This window comes from Misgurnus anguillicaudatus, chromosome 16 (assembly GCF_027580225.2).
Source record: "Misgurnus anguillicaudatus chromosome 16, ASM2758022v2, whole genome shotgun sequence".
NCBI lineage: Eukaryota > Metazoa > Chordata > Actinopteri > Cypriniformes > Cobitidae > Misgurnus > Misgurnus anguillicaudatus.
This window is the reverse complement of record NC_073352.2, coordinates 30,914,706-30,941,609: the sequence shown is the minus strand read 5'-3', so window position 1 is coordinate 30,941,609 and position 26,904 is coordinate 30,914,706. Positions and strand designations below refer to the sequence as shown.

The window sequence follows — 26,904 nt, the reverse complement described above, 5'->3', positions numbered from 1 at the left end:
CTGTGGGCGGAGTTTAGGCAAAAACTGTTACATTGACGTCATTTAATCGGAAGTAGAGGGCTGTAGTCCAAACCGGCTGTTCGCTGTAGGCTTTGAAAGGGGTCTTCTGTTAAAGAAAATATATCGGCTGGTAGGGATGGGCAATAAATCTTGTCAGTAAAGCCGGTTCCTTGATTAGAAGTAAATCGTCATCACCTGCTTTCAGATGGAGCGGCATTTACTATGCAAAGCCGTAGTTCACTGACAAACTGGGTCATATCGCATACATATCGCAGGCGATACGTTCGCGATAATTAATGCGAAATTGCCCCGATTGTCAGTGAACTACAGCTTTGTGTAGTAAATGCCGCTCCATCTGAAAGCAGCTGATGACGATTTACTTCTAATCAAGGAACCGGCTTTACTGACGAGATGTGCAATGACAATCACATGCAAATTATCGCCAATCGCCTGGCGGTGAACTTTGAGCTTTATCATTTTACATGTATTATTTATCCTCTAACAGCAACATTACACACTAACTAAAGTTTGAAAAATGGGATCAGGAAAAACGTGATCTTTAAAATTAATTTGCATTAACGTGTTAATTTTGACAGCCCTATTTATAATATATAAAAATGTAATATAATTTTCCTTAAAAGTGTTTAATTGTTTAAGAACCCTCACTAAAAACAGACACAGAAACAAGAAAAAAGAAAATGCTGAAAGAAAATCGTTGCAACAAAGATACCCTAAAGGGAGTTGTGTCCTCAAAGAAAGGGAGTTTTTCCTGTTTGTTGGATTTTTTTTGTTTTGTTCAGAGGATGCTTAAATTCAACATGACTTGCAGTAGGCAAACAGAGACAATCCTTAACCACCAGTGCTCAAGGGCATGACAGAACAGCAAGATCATAAACCTTCGTTCCCAAACTCTTCATTTACCCATAATTCCTTTGGCTCAAACAGTGAACCTTTCTTGAAACAGAGCAGACCCCCATCAGTATTTTACCACCCCAGCAAAGTGTCTGTAGAGAAAGAAACCATTTACAAACCTACAAATCATGCAGCCAAGTACCCTCAGATGTTTATCAAGAGCCACAGACAAAAAGCCATCAGGCAGGTTCTTCTTCTTAACAAGCTGCATTAATCTACATCTTATTCTCATGAAATCACTTACAGACGCATACACACACACACATAGTGAGTCGTGACAGCCCGACTCGTCACTGCGTTCATTCGCTGAATATATTTCAACATTTTCCGGCCGTGGTCGTGATTCAGTTTGCTTGAGAATGCGAGTAGGTGTGGAGGAACCACTCTCAGATCACTTATGCTTTTGTAAAGTGCAGTTATTAGTATGCTTTAAGTCAACAGGTTTAAATCTAAAGCTTAAGTGCACTTTGAGTGTGGATGGATAGGATCTCATTGCCATGTTCTGGCAGGCTTTTATCACTATTCAATTTATACTTTGTTTCTGTAGGCTTAAGGTCTAAAAATGTCTCATTTTTAATGTGTGAGACGTTGTCTTCTACATATAAATATTGTGACAGACTCATCGACCGGTAAAACAGTACGCTATATAAAGTATGAATATGGTTAGTGTGAAATTCGGACGTACTGCATCCGCCATGTTCACTGAGAAAAATGATTCATTCAATTTACTAAATTTTTTAAGGTAAGTGGTTGCAATCAATTTATTTAAGCTACATTTAATCAAAAGTATTTTACTTTACTACTCTGTTTTGTTTAAATAAATTGATTGCAACCACTTACCTTAAAAAAAATTAGTAAATTGAATGAACAATTTTTTTCAGTGTTGATACAGCACATGAGATGCGCAGTTAACTTGCGAAATTTAACTGTTTATTTTTTTTGAATACTGACATACTACTCACATACTACGGAAGTGGGCAATTTCGGATGTAGCTTCATTCTTAAGTTGTTTAGCAGGCACAGGACCCGCATAGAAGATTTGCTCATTTAGGGCTCTATGAAATTAATTTTATTTAATTTTTCATTTAATTTTTCCAAAATTCCGTTTTATTTATTCTCAAATTCCGTTTTTCCATTTTCATTTTTCTAGATTCTGCTTTATATAGTTAAATAAAATGTAAGTAATCAAAAATCATATCTTATCGACTGAAAACAATAATGAATTCACTGAAAAAATGTATTCATTAAATTTACTCAATATTTTTAAGGTAAGTGGTTGCAAACAATTTATTTACGCCACATTTAAACAAAACTTTTTTAATGGGCCACCACTGAACTTTTTGGCCACTAGGGGGCGCAAGACATGTATTTTTCACGTCTGGCGCCCCTAGAGGCCACAAGCGCAGCAGCACTGTCGCAAAGGAAAAGAAGACAACTCTTTAGGTTACAAAGTGTGCCATCCAGCATGTCATATGAATATAATTTCATGGTTTTCAAACGGCAAAAGATCGCGTAGCTCATGTTTACAAGCCAGTTGTAATGGTGGTCGCTTGGTTAAAGTTTATATAAAAAATTGCCTTATAGGGGAATCAAACCCAGTTCGCCCGTGTCGTAGGCCCATGAAACTAGCACGACACCACAGAGTCATGTGATAGAAGTCACTCTCTACACTCCCCAAATAGCCTCCAGCAAAATTCACGTTTAAAAAAAAATCGTGTTTGGGCGCAAGACAGGACTTATATATGCAAGTAATATAACATTACATACTAGTCCAAAAGCATGACGACCAAGTCAGCATCAATCAGGAACAGTGATGCGCGGGTTCATCCGAAATGAGCGGGGGCCTGTGGTCACCCCCGGTTTACAAGTCATCCAAAAAAAAATTGTATGATATTCGGGTCGCGATTGGTCGGGTTGTTTGAAATAAAGATGCCAATTAGCTATTTTAAACAATTACTACTTTTAAAAAATGCAGGCCAGGGAGCGGGTCGGGTACAATATATATATTGTACCCGATATATATATATATATTTTTTTTTTTGCGGTCCGAGGTGCGGTTGGTTAGTTGAAAACGTTGGTCGGGTGCGGGTTGTTTATACATTGACCTGCGCATCACTGGTCAGGAACCTCTACTCCTTCTTTAGTTCACGCCAGCGAGCATCGGTGGACCGATATTGATCATCGTCCTTCATTTTATTCTGTCACCCTCACGTTTTCTCTTTCTGGTCTCCTCCGACAAAACCTTAGGTTTCTTTTACTTAGTTGCTGCTTTGGTCATGACAGAAACATCAGGAAAATAAATAGTTGCGCTCTCACGTCCGAATTTGAGGAAGTGACGTATGCCATAAAGAAGTCGGATTTTGTAGTTCTTTTTGTGCTCGGGTTACCACCCGTAACCCCACGTTTAAAAGTACGAGTAAAAGCGATAGAGACCCCGTCAGGCTATGGTAGACATGTCATTAAAGGTATTGCGGAGGATTTTCTTTTTCCGGATGGATCATAAAGACTATTGGTCCTCCTAGTTGTCAATCAGGAGTGTTGCGCAATTGTATTTTTTTAAAAAGTGGAGAAGGCGGTTCTTTTCTAAAATTCTAGAAAATCCTCCGCTATACCTTTAAGTCAGTGTACCATCACAAGGGTCTTGAGAATATATTCTGAAGGTTGAAAAAGTACAAAGTGTCACTTTAAATTTTTTTTATTTTTTGTTTAATTGTAGCTTAAATAAATGGATTGCAATCACTTACCTTAAAAAATTTAGTAAATTGAATGAATAATTTTTTTCAGTGTACAATTTAACAAAGTTTTATTTACAATTACATATAGGCCGCTGTTACTGTAACCGCAATGTACTACAACCATGCTACTGACCGTACATGTTGATTGTATCTCTAATCAAACATGACTGATGCACTAGTTAGTTGGTACAGGAAGACATAAATGTGTGTCAGATAAGCAAGACATTAAATATGTGAGGTCTTTCTTGAAAAGCATTGGTATCGCTGTATGAGACCGAGTTCAGATATGCAAATAGATATGCTTGGGTGTCATGTGAAACTGGATGTTGGTGTTTTTTTACTGTATCGTCACAGTTCTGCGTTAGCACAGGAGGTCAAAGGGAAACCATGTTATATGTCTATTTAAAGCATGAATACCCTCCAGAAGTCTAAACCATCCCCCAAGAGGAAGAAAGCAGGCACATTTCACACCGTTCACACCACTCAGACAGGAAGTGATGTCACATATGCCGTGTCAGTTGGCAGTGCGCTTTATGACATACGATCAGTTTATGAATAACTGACTAACTGTTAGTAAAAAAACACTAATCAAAAAAATAAAAAGAGAGATTTTGGGCAATTATACAGTAACAAACCACATAGCAACCCCCTGAACATCCTTTATTTTGGCAATAATGTAAATAGTAATTTGTACTGTAAACCGATTAATCGCTCATCTCTGTGTTTTAGGTTCCTGTAGCACATTGCTTCGGTCCAGCCGGTCTGAAGAAGAGGTTCTGCTGTGTGTGTCGGAAGCATCTAGAAGGAAGCTCGGCCCTGCGCTGTGAAGGTTTGTGTTTATTAAAGCATAAATGAGGAGGTTTGCGATAGATTAATGAAAAAATACAGCATTAAAGGGATACTTCACCGATTTAGCATTCAGCTTTGTATCTGTAGAAACCCGGCAGTATTACTGAATGACCATGTTTCCCTCCATCATTTCCCCCTGAGAGGAGAGATATCTGCATTTTGGTTCTGCAAAAAAGTCCTCCGATGATGCAAAAATCGTCATATTACATCATCGGAGGACTTTTTTGCAGAACCAAAATGCAGATATCTCTCCTCTCAGGGGGAAATGAGGGAGGGAAACATGGTCATTCAGTAATACTGCCGGGTTTCTACAGATACAAAGCTGAATGCTAAATCGGTGAAGTATCCCTTTAACCTCTTAAGACCACATATGTGGACATCACATTTTTTGTTGTTTGCACCATAATATTTAAAGGGGACAGAGAATGAAAAACCATTTTTACCTTGTCTTTGTAAAATAATGGCAGTCTACCCGCATTCACAAACATACAAAAAGTGCTAAACATGTTAAACATCTCAGTCTCATAGAAATTCCTCTTTTAGAAATGTCAGCCAGAAAACAGCCCAATCTGAAAAACTGATGCTTATGACATCACAGGCATCTAACTGCCCCTCCACTTATATTAATAATTGGCTACATTTTTTGAGTGGCAGCAAAGTCAGCCAATCAGTAATGAGATTGCAAGTTAAGCCAGTAGGGGGAGCCAAAATAGGTGCAAAACCACTTGTTTAAAATCCCCCACCCTAATAGAGCTATCTGAGAGAGGATTTAAGGAAGCTTCTAAGGCATTACAGACCCAAACAAAATTTTTTTTGTCTACATGTCACATCACAGAACAAGGATAAATACTCCGTTCAATCATTCTATGTCACCTTTAATTCTGTGTAACTGGAACCTGTTGTACACAAACGTGGACCAATACACTGCTTCATGATCAAAGAAAAATATTTGGTCATTATATTTATTGGTTTTTCCTAACCCCAAATAGCTGGAAGAAATCTGAAAAAAAAGACAAACCAAAGCTTGGGTCTTGGGAAGATGATGTGGCCAAATAAAGCTTGCTTACTTTATTACTATGCTTTTACTCCCTCCAGTAATGACTAAAGGGATAGTTCACCCAAAAATGAAAATTCTGTCATCATTTTTTTACTCTCATGTTGTTACAAACCTGTATACATTTCTGTGTTCTGATCAACACGGAGGAAGATATTTTGAGAAATGTTTGTAACCAAATCGTTCGTGGACCACATCTCCTTCCATAGTATTCGTTTTGGTTTGGTCCACGAATGGTTTGGTTACAAACATTTCCCAAAATATCTTCCTTCATGTTTATCAGAAGAAAATGAAAGTTATGCAGGTTTGTAACAACATGAAAGTGAGTAAATGATTAAGAGAAGTGAGTAAGTGAAGTGTATAACATTAAACCAGAGCCAGACAGATTAATAATCGGCACCGATAGTTCATTGGTGGAACAATCGGCTATCGGCAAAAAGTTCATGCCGATAGTTTTTCCGAGTGTGTCCGTTGCTTTATATCATTATGAAGTAATTAATTTTCTAAATAGATGCTGCATTAGCAGAGGAACAACAGCAGAAACCCAAGTTTGTTGTCAAGGCTGACAGGACGCTAATATTAATAGTACCTCAAACAAAAATACACACAGATAAATCTAACCCAAATGTTTAATGACATGATTATTACCATCAATTTGCATTAGTTTATATCCAGCTGGTTACTTTTATCCATGATTTATATATATTTTAAGTTAATAACGAGAGAAAGCAAACTTTATGCAGTTGATGGCTACATTAACATGTCCAATCAAAGTCTGAATTCAGTGCTTTTATATCATCACTGCAATACATCTTTTGTTATTTTGATTAGATAATCATTAAGTGTTAAAACCGAAGCAAATAAAGTACAAGACTACACCTATAATAGACATTTATGTCATTTGAATTTTACCAGTGGGAGTATTACACAGAAGTATTTACTTCAATACTTATTAATATAATTGATATATTTTTATTTGTACATTTATTCATTTAGCACATTTTCATGGTTCAGTACTGTTGCGTTATTACTTTTGTAATACATTTCAGTACTGTTTCACTTTGAGTCTTATGTTTGATTTTTTTTATCCAATATCCATTTTAAAAACTATCGGTCGATTTATCGGTTATCGGCAAGCAGGGACCAACTTAGTTAATGGTATCTGTAAAATGCACTATCGGTCGGCCTCTTAATTAAACTGCCGAGGAAGAAAATGAAAAGTGCATAATATGGCTTGACAAGCTCTGTTCATCTGATCCTATGCTTGTTTATGATTTTTAATATTTTTCATCCTATTTTTTATAAACAGCCCGTACCCTTTTCCCTAAATTCGTTCAGTTTCCTCAATTTCTTGTTGTCGTGCCTCTTTTTATTGTTGTTGCTCATTTATGTGCACTAGATGTCATGTTTGGGAAGCAGCTGTTGCTATGGAAATTGCAGAATGGCCTTTTTGCAGCACTATGTCTCTCTCTCGCTCTGTCTCGCTTTCTCTCTTACACTCAGTCTCTCTCTCTCTCTCTCTCTAAAGTGCAAATGGAGCATTGAAGAAAAGCTGTTTCAAACATTTGATACGTTTAAATTGAATGGCTTTTTCATCTGATCAGACCTTTTCGAGTATCATGGGTTCATGACTTCTCCACTGTTTGGGAAACAGGAATGAAAATACTGACTGCTTTACCTTTAGAAGAAACCTGCTTTGTGGTGATGTTATGCAGACATTTTTTTGTGTGTGTGACTTTGGCTTGTGTGTGTTTCAGTGTGCGAGCTGCACGTTCACAGCGACTGTGCCCCTTTCAGCGTTAGCGACTGCCGTATCTGCCACCAAGATGGAGGTCAGGACATTGTGAGTACCACCAAGACTGCATCGGTTAGCCTGACATTTAAAGGCCCACTGAAGTGCCCATGAAGTCAGAAAATAACTATGGAGAAGATCCTCCCCATTGCCTGTTTTATGCTGAGTTTACACCAAACGCGTTTTGGGCGTCAAAATCGCGTCTACTGCGCCTAGTTTGCCGCGTTAACACTTTGCATGCATTCGCGCGTGTAGAGCGGAGTAGACGCGCGGAATAAGCAAGCATTTGACGCGCATCCGAGGCAAAATCTGCTTCTTGTGGGAGGGGCAACTGCTGTGCGAGTGTCTGTTTGCGAGATGACTGATGTTGATTGTGCATTTATCAAGAGGGTTACCAGTTTGTATCGGGTAACCTTACTATAGGGGCAAAATAAACGACGCGGGTCGATAAACGTCACGTGACTCAAAAGTGAAGTGTGTATTACAACTTACCAGGTTGCCCAAAGTCCTTACTGACACTCTTCCAAGCGAGGTCCGTTTTATTCCTGTCTCCTAATAGAAATAACAACTTGTGTCATATAGCTCCGAGTGACTGCTTGAGTGAGTGACTCCGGGCGGGGCTGCCACCACAGCAGCAGGCAGGCTCCTGATTGGTTAACGCGGCGCGAAATTCCGCCAAAGTTAAAATCTTTCAACTCGGGCGTCAGCCGCAAATTCTCGTGAAACGCAAAATGCACAATAGCACCATTCACGCGTACCGCGCACAACGCTCAATTCGCGCCTTTCGCGCGAGGTTCACGCGCGAATGAGGCGGAAACGCGTCTTCCGCTCCGCGCCGAACGCCTCTTCCGCGCCGCGGGACCTCCTGACGCGCGTCAACGCGTCTGCACATTGACTTAACATTGAAATCACTCGCGCTTCACGCCTCTACAGCAGTTGGTGTAAACACACCATTAGGGCTTTGACAATTATGATGATTAATTGTCTGTTTTTATGTTTTGACATTTAATTCTCATACATTTTTTTGTTTGTTCATTAAATACTTTTCACACATTGTTGTGATTATTTAAATTCAATATTTTGCAAGGTTTACCTGGCAGTAAATATTAATACACATAACATATATATATATTCATTAAATAATTACTTTTAAACTTTAAATACTGAAAATTTGTCACAAGAAATTAACACAATAAAGTGTCTGAAAAATAACTGAAAATTAAGATTATATCAAAATAAACTGACTATACCAGAACAGGCCTTAAATCGTAGCCAATCCTACTAAAGGTCATATTAGTACTGGACCACATGTCCTATTTTTTGCAAAAAATAAATAAATTCCTTACAGATCCTTAAGAATAGCATCCTTCACTTCCCTAAATTTGGAATTGTGTTTTGGAAATGTATGTTTTACCTGGCGGTTCAAAATAAAGAGCGCTGCTGCTGCCCCTTGTGTTTTTAGAGAGATGTGCAATCATTGCGGTGATATGAAATCATTGCGATGATGTCTCATCCTGATTGTTTGACGATTATTTAATCATTGTGACAGCCCTAATAATAATAAATTGGATTTAGTTCATGGCACATTCCAGCAAAGCTGCCTTTGTGAGCACCACAGTTGTATTAAAATAAATCTAGTAGAGATATAATACGATTTTAATTTATTTTTTAAAACTCAAACGGCAAACTCCGCCTATGGCTGATTGAGATGTAGATTATCTTTTTCATGCAGGTTAGGCACCGTTTTTTGGTTCTGTGGGCTTGTCAGTTTTGTGTCTCTGTTATTTGTCACATGGTTGGTCCTAACTCCATGTTTCTCTTTTTAGGACATGTATCAACACCACTGGCGGGAGGGCAACATGTCCTCAGGTGCCCGCTGTGAGGTTTGCCGGCGCACGTGCAGCTCCTCGGACATCCTTGCTGGCGTGAGGTGCGAATGGTGCGGCATTACCGTAAGTGTCTTTTAAAGTGCACCCAACCTTTCCTACGCTTTCGATTCAGCTGCATGCATCACAAAATTGGCTTTATTACTAAATGATAAGAATGCAGATAAATGGGCTCTCCTGCTGTCATGTCTCACAAAAAGTAGATTAATTATTTAACAATCGTCGTGTAGGATGAAACATCTTTCAGCATTCACAAAATTGTATTAGTTCATGAATGAGGTTACTGTAGTACTGTATCAATGTCAAGGTCGTGGGTTCGAATCCCAGCGAGTGCAGGACTGTTAAACATTTACCCAGTTGCACCATATGTTGCTTTGGATGAAAGCCAAATGTATCAATTAAAAATGTCGATGAAAGTCTAGTATCTGCTTTTAGCCCTCCGTTACTTTGGCACCGGATGTTGTTTCTCCATTTTCTGCTTTGGTTTCCCGGCTCTGAAGCAGGTGGTGGGCACATTAACCTCATGCAGCATTAGTGAGGATACAACATGACGTCCCGCTGGTACTCCACCACTTATTCTCTACATTATGTTTTATTTAGCTGTGGGCGGCAGAGCACCACTCTTCACATTACCTTCAGCAACATACTGTATATGTTTAAGCAGAAGGTTATTTGAGGACAGATTCATCACTGTAAAGAACCTTTCAAGCACCTTTATTTTTAAGAATGCATCCATGAACTGAACAAACTTTAAAGGTGCCGTAGAATAGAAAACAGTATTTATGAATAAGAGTTCTGTGCATGGTAATGACATATCGTGAGCCTCAAACATGATTGTTTACCCCTTCTTATATGAACCTTGTGCATGCAAAAAAGTTGTGACTGCTGACTTAGCGCTATATGCTAGTTAATGCTATATGCTAGCGTTTAGGCTGAAGTTCTACTATTGACTGAACAGTTACGTTTTGCAAGTCTATATTGAAAAAAACACAAACTTACCACTCAGAAACGTCCATTAACAATCTCCAAACAATTGATTATTCCTCAAATTTTGTATCTTTGTCTGATACAGACTCAAACAGTTTGCACACAGAGCTACTGAAATGAGCTGCTCTGAGAAACAGCCAATCAGAGCAGAGCTCAACATTATTATTCATGACCCTTTCAAATAAGGTAATAATAGACTATTTCTTTCTGTGTGCAAATCTTAGGGTTGTAAATGTTTTGGCATAATTTTTGCACTTAATAAAGCCACATACCTTTTATGTAGATATCAGAGAACAATTTAACGTAATATTTTAATGCATTCTTTGGCACCTTTAACTCAGGTTAATAATCAGGGATTGTACCTGTATTAGGTTAAAGGCGGGGTGCATGATTTTTGATAAACACTTTGGAAAAGGGAGTCAGGCCAAGTACCAAAACACACTTGTAGGTCTATTAAAGGAACACGCCCAGATTTTGGGAATTTAGCTTATTCACCGTATCCCCCAGAGTTAGATAAGTCCATACATACCTTTCTCATCTCCGTGCGTGCTGTAACTCTGTCTGACCTAGCCCCCGCTAGCTTAGCTTAGCACAAAGACTGAAAGTGAATGGCTCCAGCTAGCAAACTGCTCCCAATAAGTGACAAAATAACGCGAACATTTTCCTATTTATGTGTTTGATTTGTATAGTCACACCGTGTACAAATAACAAGGTGATATGAGACACAGCCATCTTTTAACAGTATACATACTGGGAACTATATTCTCTGAAGACAAAGCACTGCTCCATGGGCGGAGTGATTTGCACAACTCTGACCGAACTCTCTGCTCCTCACCAGGGGCTTCTCGGGTGCTGCGAGCAAATCACTCCGCCCATTTACCTGTGCTTCGTTTTCTGAGAATATAGTTCCCAGTATGTATACTGTTAAAAGATAGCTGTGTCTCATATCACCTTGTTATTTGTACACGGTGTGACTATACAAATCACAACACATAAATAGGAAAATGTTTGCGTTATTTTGTCACTTATTAGGAGCAGTTTGCTAGCTGGAGCCATTCACTTCCAGTCTTTGTGCTAAGCTAAGCTAGCAGGGGCTAGGTCAGACAGAGTTACAGCATGCACAGAGATGAGAAAAATGTATGTATGGACTTATCTAACTCTGGGGGATACGGTGAATAAGCTACATTCCCAAAATCTGGGCGTGTTCCTTTAAAAGAAGGTCCAGATTCTATTGGGGTAAAGCTGAGATTGTTTGGATGAATTTAAAAGTTGGCCAACATTGGCCTTTAGAGTACGTGCACCCCGCCTTTAACTCTGAATTACATTTGAATATAAAAAATTCTTTAATGACTTACAGTGTCTTAAGCAGTGTGGCTGTTGACATCAATTTGAAGATTTGCCCTAAAGGGTTATTGGCTTGACCCCTTATCTGTGTTTATATGTTTGCAGGCACATGCGTCATGTTATATAATAATTTCTCCGGAGTGCGGCCTGGGCCGTCTGAGGAATATGATTCTTCACCCCAGCTGTGTAAGGATGTGCTCACGAAACTTCAGCAAAATGCACTGTTACAGAATCTCTGAGAATTCCCAGCATGGAGAGATGGGTAAGCCCTGCGCACGGGACTTAATTCTTTAAAAAAAAATAGATGCATGTTTAATGCACGCAGCACAACGGGAACGGGAACACACACTGTATGGACGCATAGATAGATAGATAGATAGATAGATAGATAGATAGATTGATAGATTGATTGAACAGCATTTGTACAAAAAAAAACTATTTCCAAAGAGACTTAAATTGCATTATGGTTTATTAATCCAACCATGGAACCTTAGTGTTGACAGAAACATGCTACAGGTACTCTACGTTTCTTCCTGTTTTTACAAACTAAGGGAGTGTAGAAACTCACATTATTTTAATGTGATACTGGATATCACATATATCACATGACTGTTGTATTCACATAGAGAAGTGTGATTTCTACAGATACCTTGGATGATGTCGACACTCAGAGTCCAACCACAGCAAAGGAGACTCAGTCGACGGGATCACCTGACACAGGGAAACAGCTGACCAAAAATAACACCAGTGCTGATGGTTATTCCCCCTGTTACAAAAGTAATCTTCCATCTCTGGGATTACAGGGAAACAGACGCTCAAAGTTTTCGATGGCGACGATGCAGCCAAGCGGAATCAGTTTCGTCTGGTTGCAATCCCTCGAATAATCAAGAATGAGGAAGTAGTGGTGAGATGTTTTTCCCAGATCAGGTTTCATCTGATCAGTGTGCCTCTCAAAAGCTCTTACAACATCTACTGTATGTACACATCATACTTAAAGCTGCAATCTGTACCTTTTATTGCTTAAACATAAACAAAAATCAATTAAGCAAGCATATCAAATACCATACCCTGATTCACAACAGAAGTTGTATAATGATTTATAATTTAAGATGTCACTGAAAATGTAATTTGACCTTAACTGACACAAAAATAAATACATTAAGTAATGTGCAATTTTATCCTTTAAACAGAGATGGCGATAGAGAGGCATAAATTACAGATTGCAACTTTAATCTCAGTCGCTGCATCCGAAACTGCCTAGAAAATCACTACTTTGCCTACTATAGTATGGAAGTATGCGGTTTTAGACACAGTAGGCCTAAGTGTTGTACTAATGTCTACATCCTGTCCTGACAGGAAGCGGCACTTAGAGCCTTTTATATCCCAGATGAGCCGCAGGATTATGAGCTTCAGAGTTATAGCCAACCGGGACTGTTTACCGATGACATCATCAACCGCAACGGCACAACAGACAACAAGCCCGTGTTTAAAGACAATGCTCCCGAATTCAGTATCCTCAGAGCGAAACCCAGAGAAACAGAGGTGTTGAAGATTTACCCTGGATGGCTGAGGTGAGCACTGCTTCTTTTACTGTTTTAGGTTTTACTGGGCTGGGCGGTGTATCGAGCTTTAGTAATACACTCACCTAAAGGATTGTTAGGAACACCTGTTCGATTTCTCATTAATGCAATTATCTAATCAACAAGTCACATGGCAGTTGCTTCAATGCATTTAGGGATGTGGTCCTGGTCAAGACAATCTCCTGAACTCCAAACTGAATGTCAGAATGGGAAAGAAAGGTGATTTAAGCAATTTTGAGCGTGGCAGGGTTGTTGGTGCCAGACGGGCCAGTCTGAGTATTTCACAATCTGCTCAGTTACTGGCGTTTTCATGCACAACTATTTCTAGGGTTTACAAAGAATGGTGTGAAAAGGAAAAAACATCCAGTATGCGGCAGTCCTGTGGGCGAAAATGCCTTGTTGATGCTAGATGTCAGAGGTGAAGGGGCCGACTGATTCAAGCTGATAGAAGAGCAACTTTGACTGAAATAACCACTCGTTACAACCGAGGTATGCAGCAAAGCATTTGTGAAGCCACAACACGCACAACCTTGAGGCGGATGGGCTACAACAGCAGAAGACCCCACCGGGTACCACTCATCTCCACTACAAATAGGAAAAAGAGGCTACAATTTGCACGAGCTCACCAACATTGAACAGTTGAAGACTGGAAAAATGTTGCCTGGTCTGATGAGTCTCGATTTCTGTTGAGACATTCAGATGATAGAGTCAGAATTTGGCGTAAACAGCATTAGAACGTGGATCCATCATGCCTTGTTACCACTGTGCAGGCTGGTGGTGGTGTAATGGTGTGGGGGATGTTTCTTGGCACACTTTAGGCCCCTTAGTTCCAATTGGGCATCGTTTAAATGCCACGGCCTACCTGAGCATTGTTTCTGACCATGTCCATCCCTTTATGACCACCATGTGCTTATCCTCTGATGGCTACTTCCAGCAGGATAATGCACCGTGTCACAAAGCTCGAATCATTTCAAATTTTTTCTTGAACATGACAATGAGTTCACTGTACTAAAATGGCCCCCACAGTCACCAGATCTCGACCCAATAGAGCATCTTTGGGATGTGGTGGAACAGGAGCTTCGTGTCCTGGATGTGCATCCCCCAAATCTCCATCAACTGCAAGATGCTATCCTATCAATATAGACTAACATTTCTAAAGAATGCTTTCAGCACCTTAATGTCACGTAGAATTAAGGCAATTCTGAAGGCGAAAGGGGGTCAAACACAGTATTAGTATGGTGTTCCTAATAATCCTTTAGCTGAGTGTATCACTATTTCTTCCCAATGGGATACATGATGAAGACGATAGCATCTATATCAGTATGGTCTGATATGACCCTGCTTCTTTGCAACAGAAACTGTGTAGATATGTAGACTGAGGTCAGACAACCAGCTTGCAGCTGTATATTTTTAAACAGAGAGGAAACCCCTGTCTTTGAATTTTATTTTTATCATACTCTGTTTTAATAATATAAGCGAAAGTGACTTCTCACATGGGGCTTTGGTTTACATTGATAGCTGATTATTCAGACTGATAAAATAAATACTATGGAAGTCAATGGTGCTCAAAAATAGTTTAGTTATAAATATGGCTGAAGGGTTACTCCACTTTCATAAAAATAAAATCACAATAATTTACTTACCCTCATGTTATCCAAGTTGTTTACATCTTTATTTGTTTAGTCAAGAAGAAATTGCTTTTTTTGTTGAGGAAAACAATCTAGGAATTTTTCTCAGTTGAATAGACTTTATTGGATCTTTATTGTTTTGTTGCAGTTTCAATGCCACTTTAAATGGCTCTAAATGATCCCAAACGAGACATAAGGCAGTCCCTCCAGAAAAACGCGATTATACGATCGCATGATTCAATGCATAATCAGCCAAAGTCTGCATATTTATGCGGGGTCACATTTTTTTAAATATGCCGCACTTTCACTGCATAAATTGCAGATTTCTGCTCACAATATATTATTTCATAATTCCCGCATTTTCGTAGCAAAAAGCCATATATATCTTAACAGAAAGCTGAAAAATGTTGCATTTGATTCACACATGCGCAGCCATGTCCCCTGTTGTCATGGGAATGTTAGGAAGTGACGTAATTACGTGACGTGAACATCAATGAGAAGCTGCAAACAGTTTTTACAAGTTCACGTCGTTTTTGCAAGTTCCCGCAATTTTGGCAAGTTCCCGCAATGCCATTGCATAAAATTGCATAAATATCCTGCATATTCCATTGCATTTTTTAAGAAAACGTGCCGCAAGATCAAGGATCTTTGCCCACAACAATCACAAAAAAACTGATAAGGGTCTTATATAGCGAAACGATTGTCATTTTTAAAAGAAAAATACAAAATTAAAACAGACGGAGTGTAGCTAACTCCTCCCCCTCCCCCTCCCTTCCGTGCTTTCATGAATGCGCCCAGCCCCCACCCCCAAATCCTTTTTGTCGTTTATTGGCTGGAATACTTTGTTTTGTTATGTGATGCTAGGTTTGGCCACTATGTTGATATTGCCGTTTGTGAAGCCTGGGCTGTCTACAGAGATGCCGTTTTTTTACAGTTTGATCAGCGGACAGGCAGCAAGCAGATAGTGAGGAGATTTTTCCGGTATGTAACAAAAAATGTTTTATGGTCTAAAACGCTTCAATTCGCTTAGAGCGCCTTTAAAGCAATACCAAAGAGTTTTTTACCTTAAAATAACATTTCCAAAAAAGTTTCAGTGGTTCATCCACTTAAAACAGGCTGAACGGCACTTTCACATTCGCTTTGCAGCCCTCTATCGGCCAAAACCGCACTAAAGAAGTTTCCAACCGTCGGGTCGCGGTCTTGTATTTCGAGTGAAAACTACAAAAACTTGCTTTACGGCAGACCTACAATCCAATCAGAGCCAGCTTTGCTGCAGTAGGCTAAATTATTTACGACAGTGGTAATGGACAATTCTGCTTCCAACCTGTAGGGGGAGCAAAGAGCAAAAACTCTTTAGTGTTGCTTGAAATTAAGAAAAATGTTTTCCTCAAAAAACTTCATTTCTTCTCGACTGAACAAAGAAAGACATAAACATTTTGGATAACATGGGGGTGAGTAAATTATCAGGATTTCTTTTTTATGAAAGTGGAGTAATCCTTTAAAATACTGTATCTACTGTATTTATACAGGTTTGTAGCAACTTGAGGGTGATACAATGACAGAATTTGCAGAATTTATTGGTGAACTATCCTTTTAAAGGCCGACTCTCAAATACATACAGTACTTGAGTCAGCACAGCCGGGTGATCTTCATGTTTACTTAATGAAGGATTTATTAGGATATTTGTTCTTCTCTCCAAACAAACCATGTATCATTTCCAAACCGGGATAGACGATAGTCCTGTTGTGTGGGCAAGTGTTTATATAAAACACTCGTCTCTGATGCCAAGCTTGTGTGTGTCCGGTTGCCACAGAGATAAAGCGACAGCATCCGTAGTTTACCTTAGACGTTGTTGCCATGGTAACACGAAAACCGATCATAAATGCTGATGGAGTCTCGGTTCCTCCCAAAACTCACCAGGAGACTTTTAATGTTTAATGGTGCCACGAATATATTATATTTAGTTTTAAGGATTTTGTTTCATTGTCATATTTGTTACGCACTGATTTCCGTATATAATATTTGACTATGGTATATCATAAATTTGAAGTTTTGGTGGGAGATGAGTGTGAATCATGGGGTGGGAAGTTGTTTGATGCTTTACATTTTCTAATGATATTGTGATATTGTCTGCCTTGTATGTTTTTAGGGTTGGTGTTAACTACATCTCAATTACTGCCGGGAAAAGCAGCACAGTAGATTCGGTCATAAAGGAAGTGCTTTCACAGCTCGGAAAACAGGTATCTTGAGAGTTTGCTTCTTCAGACACAATGAAGGGCTTTTAGTGGTCCTTGCAATGGCTTTAAAAAAATTGACAATAGATTATACTTGGAGTTTAGGCATTTAAACAGACCCCTAACTTTACATATCACTGTGTTGCACTCAGAGCTGGCGCCAGACCATAACTAACAGGGGGGCACGTGGCTTTCAATGGGGGGGCACGCAATTAGCAACAATAACTTGCAAAAACAAGGCATTAAAACAACAAATACAGTGCAAGCACACACTCATACAACTAGTACAGACTGTCAGCTCATTTCCTGTATAAAGTGCAGAAGATCACAAACTATGCGCAAAAGTTAAACTATTTTGAACTTTGATCGCGGCGTGAGCGGAGGCTCGACGCAATAACAAACCGCCCTCGTGCGGCGCAAGCCATTGAAATGAATGGGTTTCATAGCGCAGCCCACACCGCGTTCTAAAAGCCGCTTTACCATAATCACGTCGCAATTCTGTTAACGGTCCATAGCCACACTTCACATTTAAGCTTACGTAAATTAAAACAATGCTAACTTACCTTTAAAAAAGCTGAAGCCGACGTGTACGAACTTCCTTAAAACAGTGTCCTGTAGATTTGAAAATTCCACCTCGACCTCTAATCTCCGAGTTTGAGCCAATCGGTGTTTGCATGAAGTCAGATGAAGCAGGCGGTGCTGGTTCATTCTAAATGTTCTGGGGATGCACCGAATCCAGGATTCGGATTTCGCCGAATACTGGGCTTTTTGACGGGGTTCGGGTTCGGCCGAATCTTAGATTTTTTTTCCACCGAACCGAATCCTAGGCTTGTGCTACGCTGGTTGACATTACGCGGCCGTTGATTACACACATCGGGTGCTGACGGAGATAAACTTTTTTTTCGGTGAGCCTTAGGGGTGGTTCACATTTCGTGGACGCACCTGGAAAAAAACTAGCGCATCACACCGCATCGCTTTCATTATGCGTAGGCTTATTGTAATTGTCAAAATAGTTTTTCCCACTTGTCATCCTGGCATAATGTTATCCTATCCTTTTTTTTCCTTCAATAAAATGAAAAATCCACTGCTGTGGTTGTTGTTTACTTCATTAATGTGTTTTACTGTGTTAATGGAATAAGGATGCGAGTAGGATTCGGTATTCGGTTTCTTAAACAGTGGAATTCGGTATTCAGCCGAACCCAAAAAATCTGGATTCGGTGCATCCCTAGTTCTAATATCCATATTTCACACGATCCATAAAATGCCCAAAAAAAACACGTTGCTAGTATCAAGTAACAAATAAAGACGTAAAGACACATAAGACGCTGCAATACAACCAATCAGAGAAACTGGTCTATTTGAATTAAAGAAAACGTATATCAACTATATTTTCCTCATTTGATTACATTAAAAGTCATGAAACATTCAATGTTTAATTTATTTTAATTATTCTTGATATATATTAAATTAGTAAAAAACTATGTAGGGGGCACAACAACATGTTTGGGGGGGCACAGCCCGCGAATACTATGAACTAACAATAAGCAATGTAGTTTGTCATCATGTATTAACGTTAATGTTAGTTAATGCCAATATACATACATTTATATTTATATTTATATTCATTAGCTAATGCATACTAGCCTGACGTTGTCATACTCAATTCTAGTCAGAATTTGAGTCTGATACCGCTCCATTGAGCTATAATTATGAGGCGTGTCTCAACCGAAAAATGCCTCTGCACTCAATTGGATAGACCTACGACCAATCAGAGCAACGGAGTGTGTGACGAATGTTGAAATTACGTCTTTGCAGCCTGACCGAACTGATAGTTATTTCGCTACAATGACACTAACATTGTGATTATACTGAGTTAGCGAATGTACATCAACACCTATTATGTTTACAACATTTCGTTTATATCACAACATGAAGTATTTACTAAGTCATAGAGTAAGACTATCTCTTACCATTTGTACGTTAGGTGAACTTCATCCACGACGACACCCATTACGTTTGCTTGAAAATATTGGAGCCTAGCATGTCCCTCCACTTATTCAGCAACCACAATTCCGGGCTTCCGAAAAGAAACTGGCAACGACCGCTAATTATATCCATCTCGTCGTGCACGCTGAGTTGCATCGCCGTGATAACGTTAGCCATTTCAGTTGCGACCAACTTTTGCCGAATAGGAAGGATGGCAAAAACATCAACAAATGCCCTGCTTGCGTTTCTCTGTTCCTCTTTTAAAATCAATGCTCTGTTGATATCTTTTAGAACAGACTCAATGTCAGAATCCACACATCTGAACTCTACAGCGGCAGCCATTCAACACACGCGCTCTTTGGTGACGTGGTTCATTACGTTACTGTTGATTATCTGTCCATCATCGTATAAAGCCCGCCCTGACAATTTGATTGGTTCGACCAGTGTTTGTTCTAGCATAGTAGCTCCTCAACGGAGAAACCCCAGACCCATCTTCCCGTTTACAAAATCTTGTGGGCGGGGCTAAGATGGGCTGGCACCCAGGCTAAATGCATACACTAATGTTAACAAGTACAACCTTATTGTAAAGTGTTACCATATTCCCATAGATTTACATTAAAGGAGGGATCTGAGTCATAAATTGGGAACTTTATATCAATGATACTTTATCAAATGGAGCAGTAAACAACCCCCAAAACACCCACAGGAACGCGCATGACATCTGACAGAATACCATAGAAAATCACTGGCAATCCCCCACAACACTTGCACTTTAGCAACAAACCTATACTGTACATTATTGAGCAATGTAGATCGTGTTATTAATACTTCTGATTTCTTCTTTTATTTTCAGAATGAAAACTCTGGTGATTTCCAACTTGTGGAAGTTTGGATGAGCAGCAAACAAGGTGAGATCACATTTACTGAAATCATCTTTAGGTTATGCACTGCAAAAAATGATTTTCAAGAAAAAAAAAATCTTAGTATTTTTGTCTTGTTTTTAGTAAAAATATCCAAAAATTCTTAAATTAAGATGCTTTTTCTTGATGAGCAAAACGACCCAAGAAAATATGTCTAGTTTTTATACCAAAAATATCAAATTTAAGTGATTTTGTGCATAAAACAAGCAAAAAAATTTGCTAATGGGGTAAGCAAAAAAATCTTGATCATTTTTCATAAACACTAAATTCAAGACAAATTCAAGAAAAAATTGCTTACCCCATTGGCAGATTTTTTTGCTTTGATATTTTTGATCTAATAACTAGACTTATTTTCTTGGGTCGTTTTGCTCATCAAGAAAAGGCATCTTAAAGGAATATTCCATTTTCTTAAAAGAAAAATCCAGATAATTTACTCACCACCATGTCATCCAAAATGTTGATGTCTTTCTTGGTTCAGTCCAGAAGAAATGATGTTTTTTGAGGAAAACATTGCAGGATTTTTCTCATTTTAATGGACTTTAATGGACACCAACAATTAACACTTAACTCAACACATAACAGTTTTTTTCAATGGAGTTTCAAAGGACTATAAACGATCCCAAACGAGGCATAAGGGTCTTATCTAGCGAAATGATTGTCATTTTTGACAATAAAAATAACAAATATACACTTTTAAACAACTTCTCGACACAGGAGTTAGCTGTTGTGTAACAAAAATGTTTCCTAGTGGTTTTAAGCCAAGATACAAACAAGATAAACATGCATTCGATCTAATCATTTGTAAATGCAATCTTATAAATGTTATTAACTATACGTGTTTATATTTCGTTTATTTTGTAAGTATTAAATTGCACAGTTACCTGAACACCTCACAGTACCTGGATGAGGATGTGTTATTTGGGCATAACAAAATATATAAATAAATAATGTGTGTATATATAATGTAAATGTATTTATAAATTGTTGACTAAATATAAATAAAAGGGAAAGTTGAATAGCCTATTTTGATCATCTTTTAATAAGTTAAGGATAATTACAGTTATTTTATTGTGAACCATTTCAACATGTGATTCTAGAAATGGGTTTGTGTGCATGTGTGTGATGCTCATCTGATGTTTCTTCAGTTCAACGGCAAGTTCTCGACGGTCAGGAACTTCTTCTGGACAAACTGCAGGAGATACGGAAAGTATGTAGGGTCATACTGATGTCATTTCTTACATTCGAAAACAAAAATGTGTAATTTTTTTTAAATAGATGAATTATGTAATAGCTAAAAATAGCCCAGAATAGATGTGAACGATATTCACTTCAGTATTCTTAAAAACATTCTTCAGTATCCACTTCTTGATACAATGCCACGCGTGCTTTGAGTTTACATATTTTTAGGTGTCTTACATAATTCCTATAGTCACATCTGAATTATGTCATAGTTCTGATGTGTTTACTTTCATACTTAAATGTAGATTGAATACATGTTTCCAAACTTTTGACTGGTAGTGCATATGTGTGACCATGGACCACAAAACCAGTCATAAGTAGCACGGTTATATTTGTAGCAAAAGCCAAAAATTACAGATTTTTATAAATCATTAGGATATTATGTAAAGATCAGTGGCGGCTTGTGACTGCTCATCTGCTCATCCGAGGGGCGCTAATTCAAAATATGTGTTTGGAGTGTCATGTGTGTTGCTTGCGTTTTCAATATATGAAGAGTTTCGTTGCAAAACGAGATATCCACCATTTTGTTAATTGTTCAGAAATCACGTTTTTTGGTTGTGCATTCCAATTAATTTCAATGCAAACTGCAGTTGGTTTGTTTTGATTGAAACCTTCATAACTTAAAAAATACAGCTAAGCAGCACCATAAAACAAAATAATAACATGATAACATAATAATAAACATGTTTTGACAAAAATGTAAAAAAATGGATTTATCTCGTTTTGCAACGAAACTCTTCATATGTGTTTGTTGCGTCATGTAAACCATGTGCATCATGAGTTTTGTCAAAATAAGTGCCTGCTGCACACGCATCAAAACCGTTTATGATAAAAGATACGCTCACGTTCACAAAATACACGCAAGACACTCCCTTAACAGTAAACTCTGATTACGCATGAGATTATGCGAGTATCTGGCAAACGCGAGCATCTTTTTTTATCATAAACCCTTTAGACGCATCAGCAGCAGGCACTTATTTTGACAAAACACATTATGCATAGGATCACTCGATGCGCAGAACACATATTTTTAAAAAGTAACAAACCACACAAATGACGGGCTTACATACATGTTGTGACGAACTTTGCATCGAGCGCCCTCGAAAAAAAACAGCCGCCACTGGTAAAGATTATGTTCCATTAAGATATTTAATACATTTCCTACCATAAATATATAAAAAAAATATTTTTGTGAGTGGATGCAGCTGCTAAAAACTTCATTTGGCCAACTTTAAAGTAGATTTTCTCAAAATGTAGATTTTTTTTGCACCCTCAGATTCCAGATTTTCAAATAGTCAGACAAATATTATCCAATACAAACCAACATTGTCCTAATACATCAAGGAAAACTTATTTATTTAGCCTTCAGATGATGTATAAATCTCAACTTCCCTTAATCCAAATTCCCTTAAATTGACCCATATGGTCCAGGGATGTAGATATACAGTAATTTGTTTGTGTTTCGTTTTTTGTTTGGTGTGAACTGACGTTTGTGAATTCTGACTTTCAGACGTCCTTGCGGCAGATGAACCAAACACGGTTTTACATCGAGGAGCGCAGGAATGGAGTGGTGCAGGTCAATCTGTTGTTAGGAGGTCTTCCAACACAACTCGGCCAAGACGAGTACACAAACCTGCTATCTGAACATCTCACCATAAAGAGTAAGCCCATAAAGATTTTCTTACTGTTTAGATTAGGAGGTTTTTACTGCTCAACCCATCAAGCTTTGGGCTTTTATTTGTATTATCAAGAAGCAATCCATAAAGACACTAAGATGACATCATTCTTATTGGACTGATGAAAAATGTGGTTATTGCAACACTGTATCACTTGCTTTAAACTATCATACCAGTGAAATGCAATTGAAGGGTTAACACTGATTCTCTCTCTCTCTCTCTCTCTCTCTCTCTCTCTCTCTGTCTTGCAGGTCACCTGGTCACAATCACTCACCTTTATGCCGATCAAGGTAAGGGCTTTGTAAATGATGGGGTTTGTTGCAGAAATTGTTAATACTTTTGCTTCAGAAAGGCAGTTTTTGTTTTGGGCACATAGCACAGCATTGACTGCAGGAGTTTATTTGATAATGCTGAAGGTGGTTAATGCATGAGAACAAACCGCTCGCTGTGTGCTCACCCGCTGAAGTCCTGGCCTACTCGCAGTGTTTTGTAAATGAGAGCCGTTGTTTCGCACACACGAGCGCTTTTGATCCGACTGTTGTCCTCAGTCACCAACGTCCCTACCGATTTGATCACCTTAATGCTCTGGATGTTGCTATAATGCTCTTATTTGTTGGTATAATTGTTCGTTGATCACATGGACTGTGCAGCTTTGAATCTGGCTCGCAATTTTCAAGTCTTGTTCCCATCATTTTCTGAACTTAGTATTGTAAATAAATGCATTTGCATTCATGCATTTTGCAGACACTTTTAACTACAGTGACTTTTTACAGTAGTACACTGCAAAAAATTATTTTCAAGGAAAAAAATCTGTCTTTTTTCAATAAAATTATCTAAAACTTCTTACATTTAGATGCTTTTCTTGATGAGCAAAACGACCCAAAAAAACAAGCCGTGTTTTCAGACCAAAAATACCACATTTAAGTGAATTTGTGCATAAAACAAGCAAAAAACTCAGCCAATGGGGCGAGCAAAACAATCCTGATCATTTTTCTTAAACACTAAATTCAAGAAAAATTTGGTTACCACATTGGCAGATTTTATTGCTTGTTTTATGCACAAAATCACTTAAATTTTATATTTTTGGTCTAAAAACTAGACTAATTTTCTTGGGTCATTTTGCTCATCAAGAAAAAGCAACTTAATTTAAGAATTTTTTAATATTTATACTGAAAACGAGACAAAAATACTACGTAAGAAAGTCATTTTTTGCAGTGTAGCATGTGTGTTTTGCAACGTTTTGCGCTGCTAACTAAATGCTACAGAAATGTACTGACAGATGACATTTTAAGTAAGATTTTTGTATGCTTAGCTAATTTCATATGGCTATTGCTTTCGATGTGTACGCAAGTGTTTTTTTGATGTTTGTGTTGTTTTCAGGTGCGGTGGTTTTGCAGATCAGCTGTTTCTCAGAGGCGGAGAGGATCTACATGCTTGCTAAAGACATCAGCATCGATGGCAAACAGCTCTGTTCACTGGTTATACCCGAGATCACGGTACAACACCTTGTCAATCATACATACTTTCTCTAATACTAAGGTGACCAGACGTCTCCATTTTCCAAGGGGGACAGTCCCGTTTTTGGTGTTCTGTTCCAGTTTTACAGCACGTCCAAAACAACAAGCAAATACACTGAAAAACCCAAACAACATTTAGCCTTTGGAGTCCCAGACCCGAGCAATCATGTAATGATTATTTTCACCAGCAGAGGGGACCGCGAGCTAACCTGATTACTAAGTTGCGCGCCACTGATTTAGCTATGAAGAATTTACTACAACATGCGTGAAAGTGCGTCCATCAAGTTGATTAAGTTATCATAAGATATGAAAACAGTCAAAGTTAGTGGTGGATAAGATATTACAACTCATGTTAAATTAAAGTAATAAACCAACCAGTGTAACTGAGCATTTGTTTTGTGTAAATGTTTACATTTTGCATTATTCCTTCTGTTCTTCACGTTTACAATGCTATGAAATCAGCTGAAGTAGTACCTTAAAAGTAACTTTAATGAGGTATGTCGTATCTGTGGATATGACAAAATAAATTTAGGCTATAGAAATTGTTTAGTTAATTGAATTAAAAACACTGCAAAAAAAAATCTTACTTAGTATTTTTGCCTTGTTTTAAGTAAAAAAATCTTAAATCAGTATTCATTTTCTTGATGAGCAAAATGACCCAAGATAATCGGTCGAGTTTTTAAACCATAATATAAAATTTGTGATTAAAACAAGCAAAATTAATTCAAGAAAAAAGTTCTTACCCCATTGGCAGTTTTTTTATTCACTAACATTTTATATTTTTGTCTTAAAACAAGATTTTTTTCTAAGTTGATTTTGCTCGTCAAGAAAATCTTGATTTAAGATTTTTTTCAAGAAAAACATTTCTTAGTATTTGTGTCTGTCTTGTTTTGACCATGCCCCTAAGGTGACATTGGAGTAAAAGGAATCTAGAGTTTGGTTTCATGTGCTCACTCAAAACCTTCATGTGCAGAATTTTTTTCAAAGTTTAGTTTCGCATGCTCATGTGAAACTATCGCGCGCGCACGTAAAACTTTCGCGCGCGCACATGAAACTTTTGCTTTCACGTGCGCGCGCAATAGTTTCACATGCTCGCGCGATAGCTTCACGTGAGCACGTAACAAAAATTCTGCACATGAAAGTTTCACTTGAGCACATGAAACTAAACTTTATTTAATTTTTGCTCCAGTTCCCCTTAGGGGCTCCGTATGTTGTCAGTTAAAATATCTAAACATTTCCTAAATTAAGATGCATTTTCTTGATGAGCAAAAAAATAAGTCTAGTTTTTAGACCAAAAAATATCAAATTTAAGTGAATTTTTCTTGAATTTAGCATTTAAGAAAAATGTTCAAGATTTTTTTGCTTACCCCATTGGCAGATTTTTTTCTTGTTTTATGCACAAAATCACTTAAATCTAATTTTTTGTCTTAAAACAAGATTTTTTTTCTAAGGTGATTTTGCTCATCAAGAAAATGCATCTTGATTTAAGAATTTTTTGATATTTGTACTGAAAACAAGATAAAAATACTAAGCAAGAAAGATATTTTTTGCCTTGAAACCACAAATATCACCATTTTTTAATTCATAGATAACAACAAATGAGATTTTAATGATATTTTGACCATTGAACTAGGTAATGTACCCGGTTTTTATTTAAAAAATCTGGTCACCTTGTCTAATACATTGTAAAGTAAGTGCTTGTGCTACATTGTGTGTTACAATAGATGCAACTGGGTTTGAATATCTACCAAAGAATAAATGTTTGAGGTCTCAAGTGGGTTTATTCAATTTTGACAACTGTATAAATGTTTCAGTGTGTTTAACTGCTGTTTAATGATGTGCAATGCATTAACAATAGAGGACTTTTCATCCTGGTCCAAGCTTTAGATGCCACTGCCCTCTAGTGGTCAGTAAAGAAACTGCAGTACATCAATGTGCATTTACTTTACCATTCTCTCTGATGTCCTGTTGTGTCCCTGCAGGAAAGCACGCTGCCTAAAGGAAGTTGTCCTCTGTTGGTCTTTGTCAACCATAAAAGTGGAGGACTAAAGGGCAGAGAGATCTTATACAGTTTCCGGAAACTACTAAACCCTCACCAAGTGTTTGAACTCAGCAGTGGAGGACCATTACCTGGGTTAGACAAGCCCTCCTATTAAACTACAAAAAATGATTTTCAAGAAAAAAATTCTTGGTATTTTTGTCTTGTTTTCAGTGAAAAATATCTAGAAATTTTTAAATGGAGATGCTTTTTCTTGATAAGCAAAATGCCCCAAGAAAATAAGTCTAGTTTTTAGACCAAAAATATCAAATTTAAGTGATTTGTGCATGAAACAAGCAATAAAATCTGCCAATGGGGGTAAGCAAATTTTTCTGGAATTAAGTGTTTAAGAAAAATGTTCAAGATTTCTTTGCTTACCCCACTGACAGATTCTTTGTTTTTTGTCTTGTTTTATGCACAAAATCACCTAAATTAGACACATTTTCTTGGGTCGTTTTGCTCATCAAGAAAAAGCATCTTAATTTAAGAATTTTTTGATATTTTTACTGAAAACAAGACAAAAATAC

General features: G+C 37.9%; 1 protein-coding gene across 1 annotated transcript in view; it reads left to right on the top strand.

The window, feature by feature from the left end:
- The window catches only part of LOC129422103 (diacylglycerol kinase theta), a 44,931-nt gene that overhangs the window by 9,441 nt on the left and 8,586 nt on the right, over positions 1–26,904 (top strand). The window contains exons 3-16 of the mRNA XM_073854496.1: positions 4,377–4,476; positions 7,308–7,393; positions 9,169–9,294; positions 11,665–11,821; positions 12,205–12,287; positions 12,371–12,463; positions 12,916–13,130; positions 16,917–17,007; positions 19,841–19,895; positions 21,053–21,114; positions 22,657–22,807; positions 23,074–23,112; positions 24,203–24,318; positions 26,322–26,473. Coding sequence (XP_073710597.1) covers positions 4,377–4,476; positions 7,308–7,393; positions 9,169–9,294; positions 11,665–11,821; positions 12,205–12,287; positions 12,371–12,463; positions 12,916–13,130; positions 16,917–17,007; positions 19,841–19,895; positions 21,053–21,114; positions 22,657–22,807; positions 23,074–23,112; positions 24,203–24,318; positions 26,322–26,473 — 1,526 coding nt within the window. The remainder of the gene's footprint in view (positions 1–4,376; positions 4,477–7,307; positions 7,394–9,168; positions 9,295–11,664; positions 11,822–12,204; positions 12,288–12,370; positions 12,464–12,915; positions 13,131–16,916; positions 17,008–19,840; positions 19,896–21,052; positions 21,115–22,656; positions 22,808–23,073; positions 23,113–24,202; positions 24,319–26,321; positions 26,474–26,904) is intronic.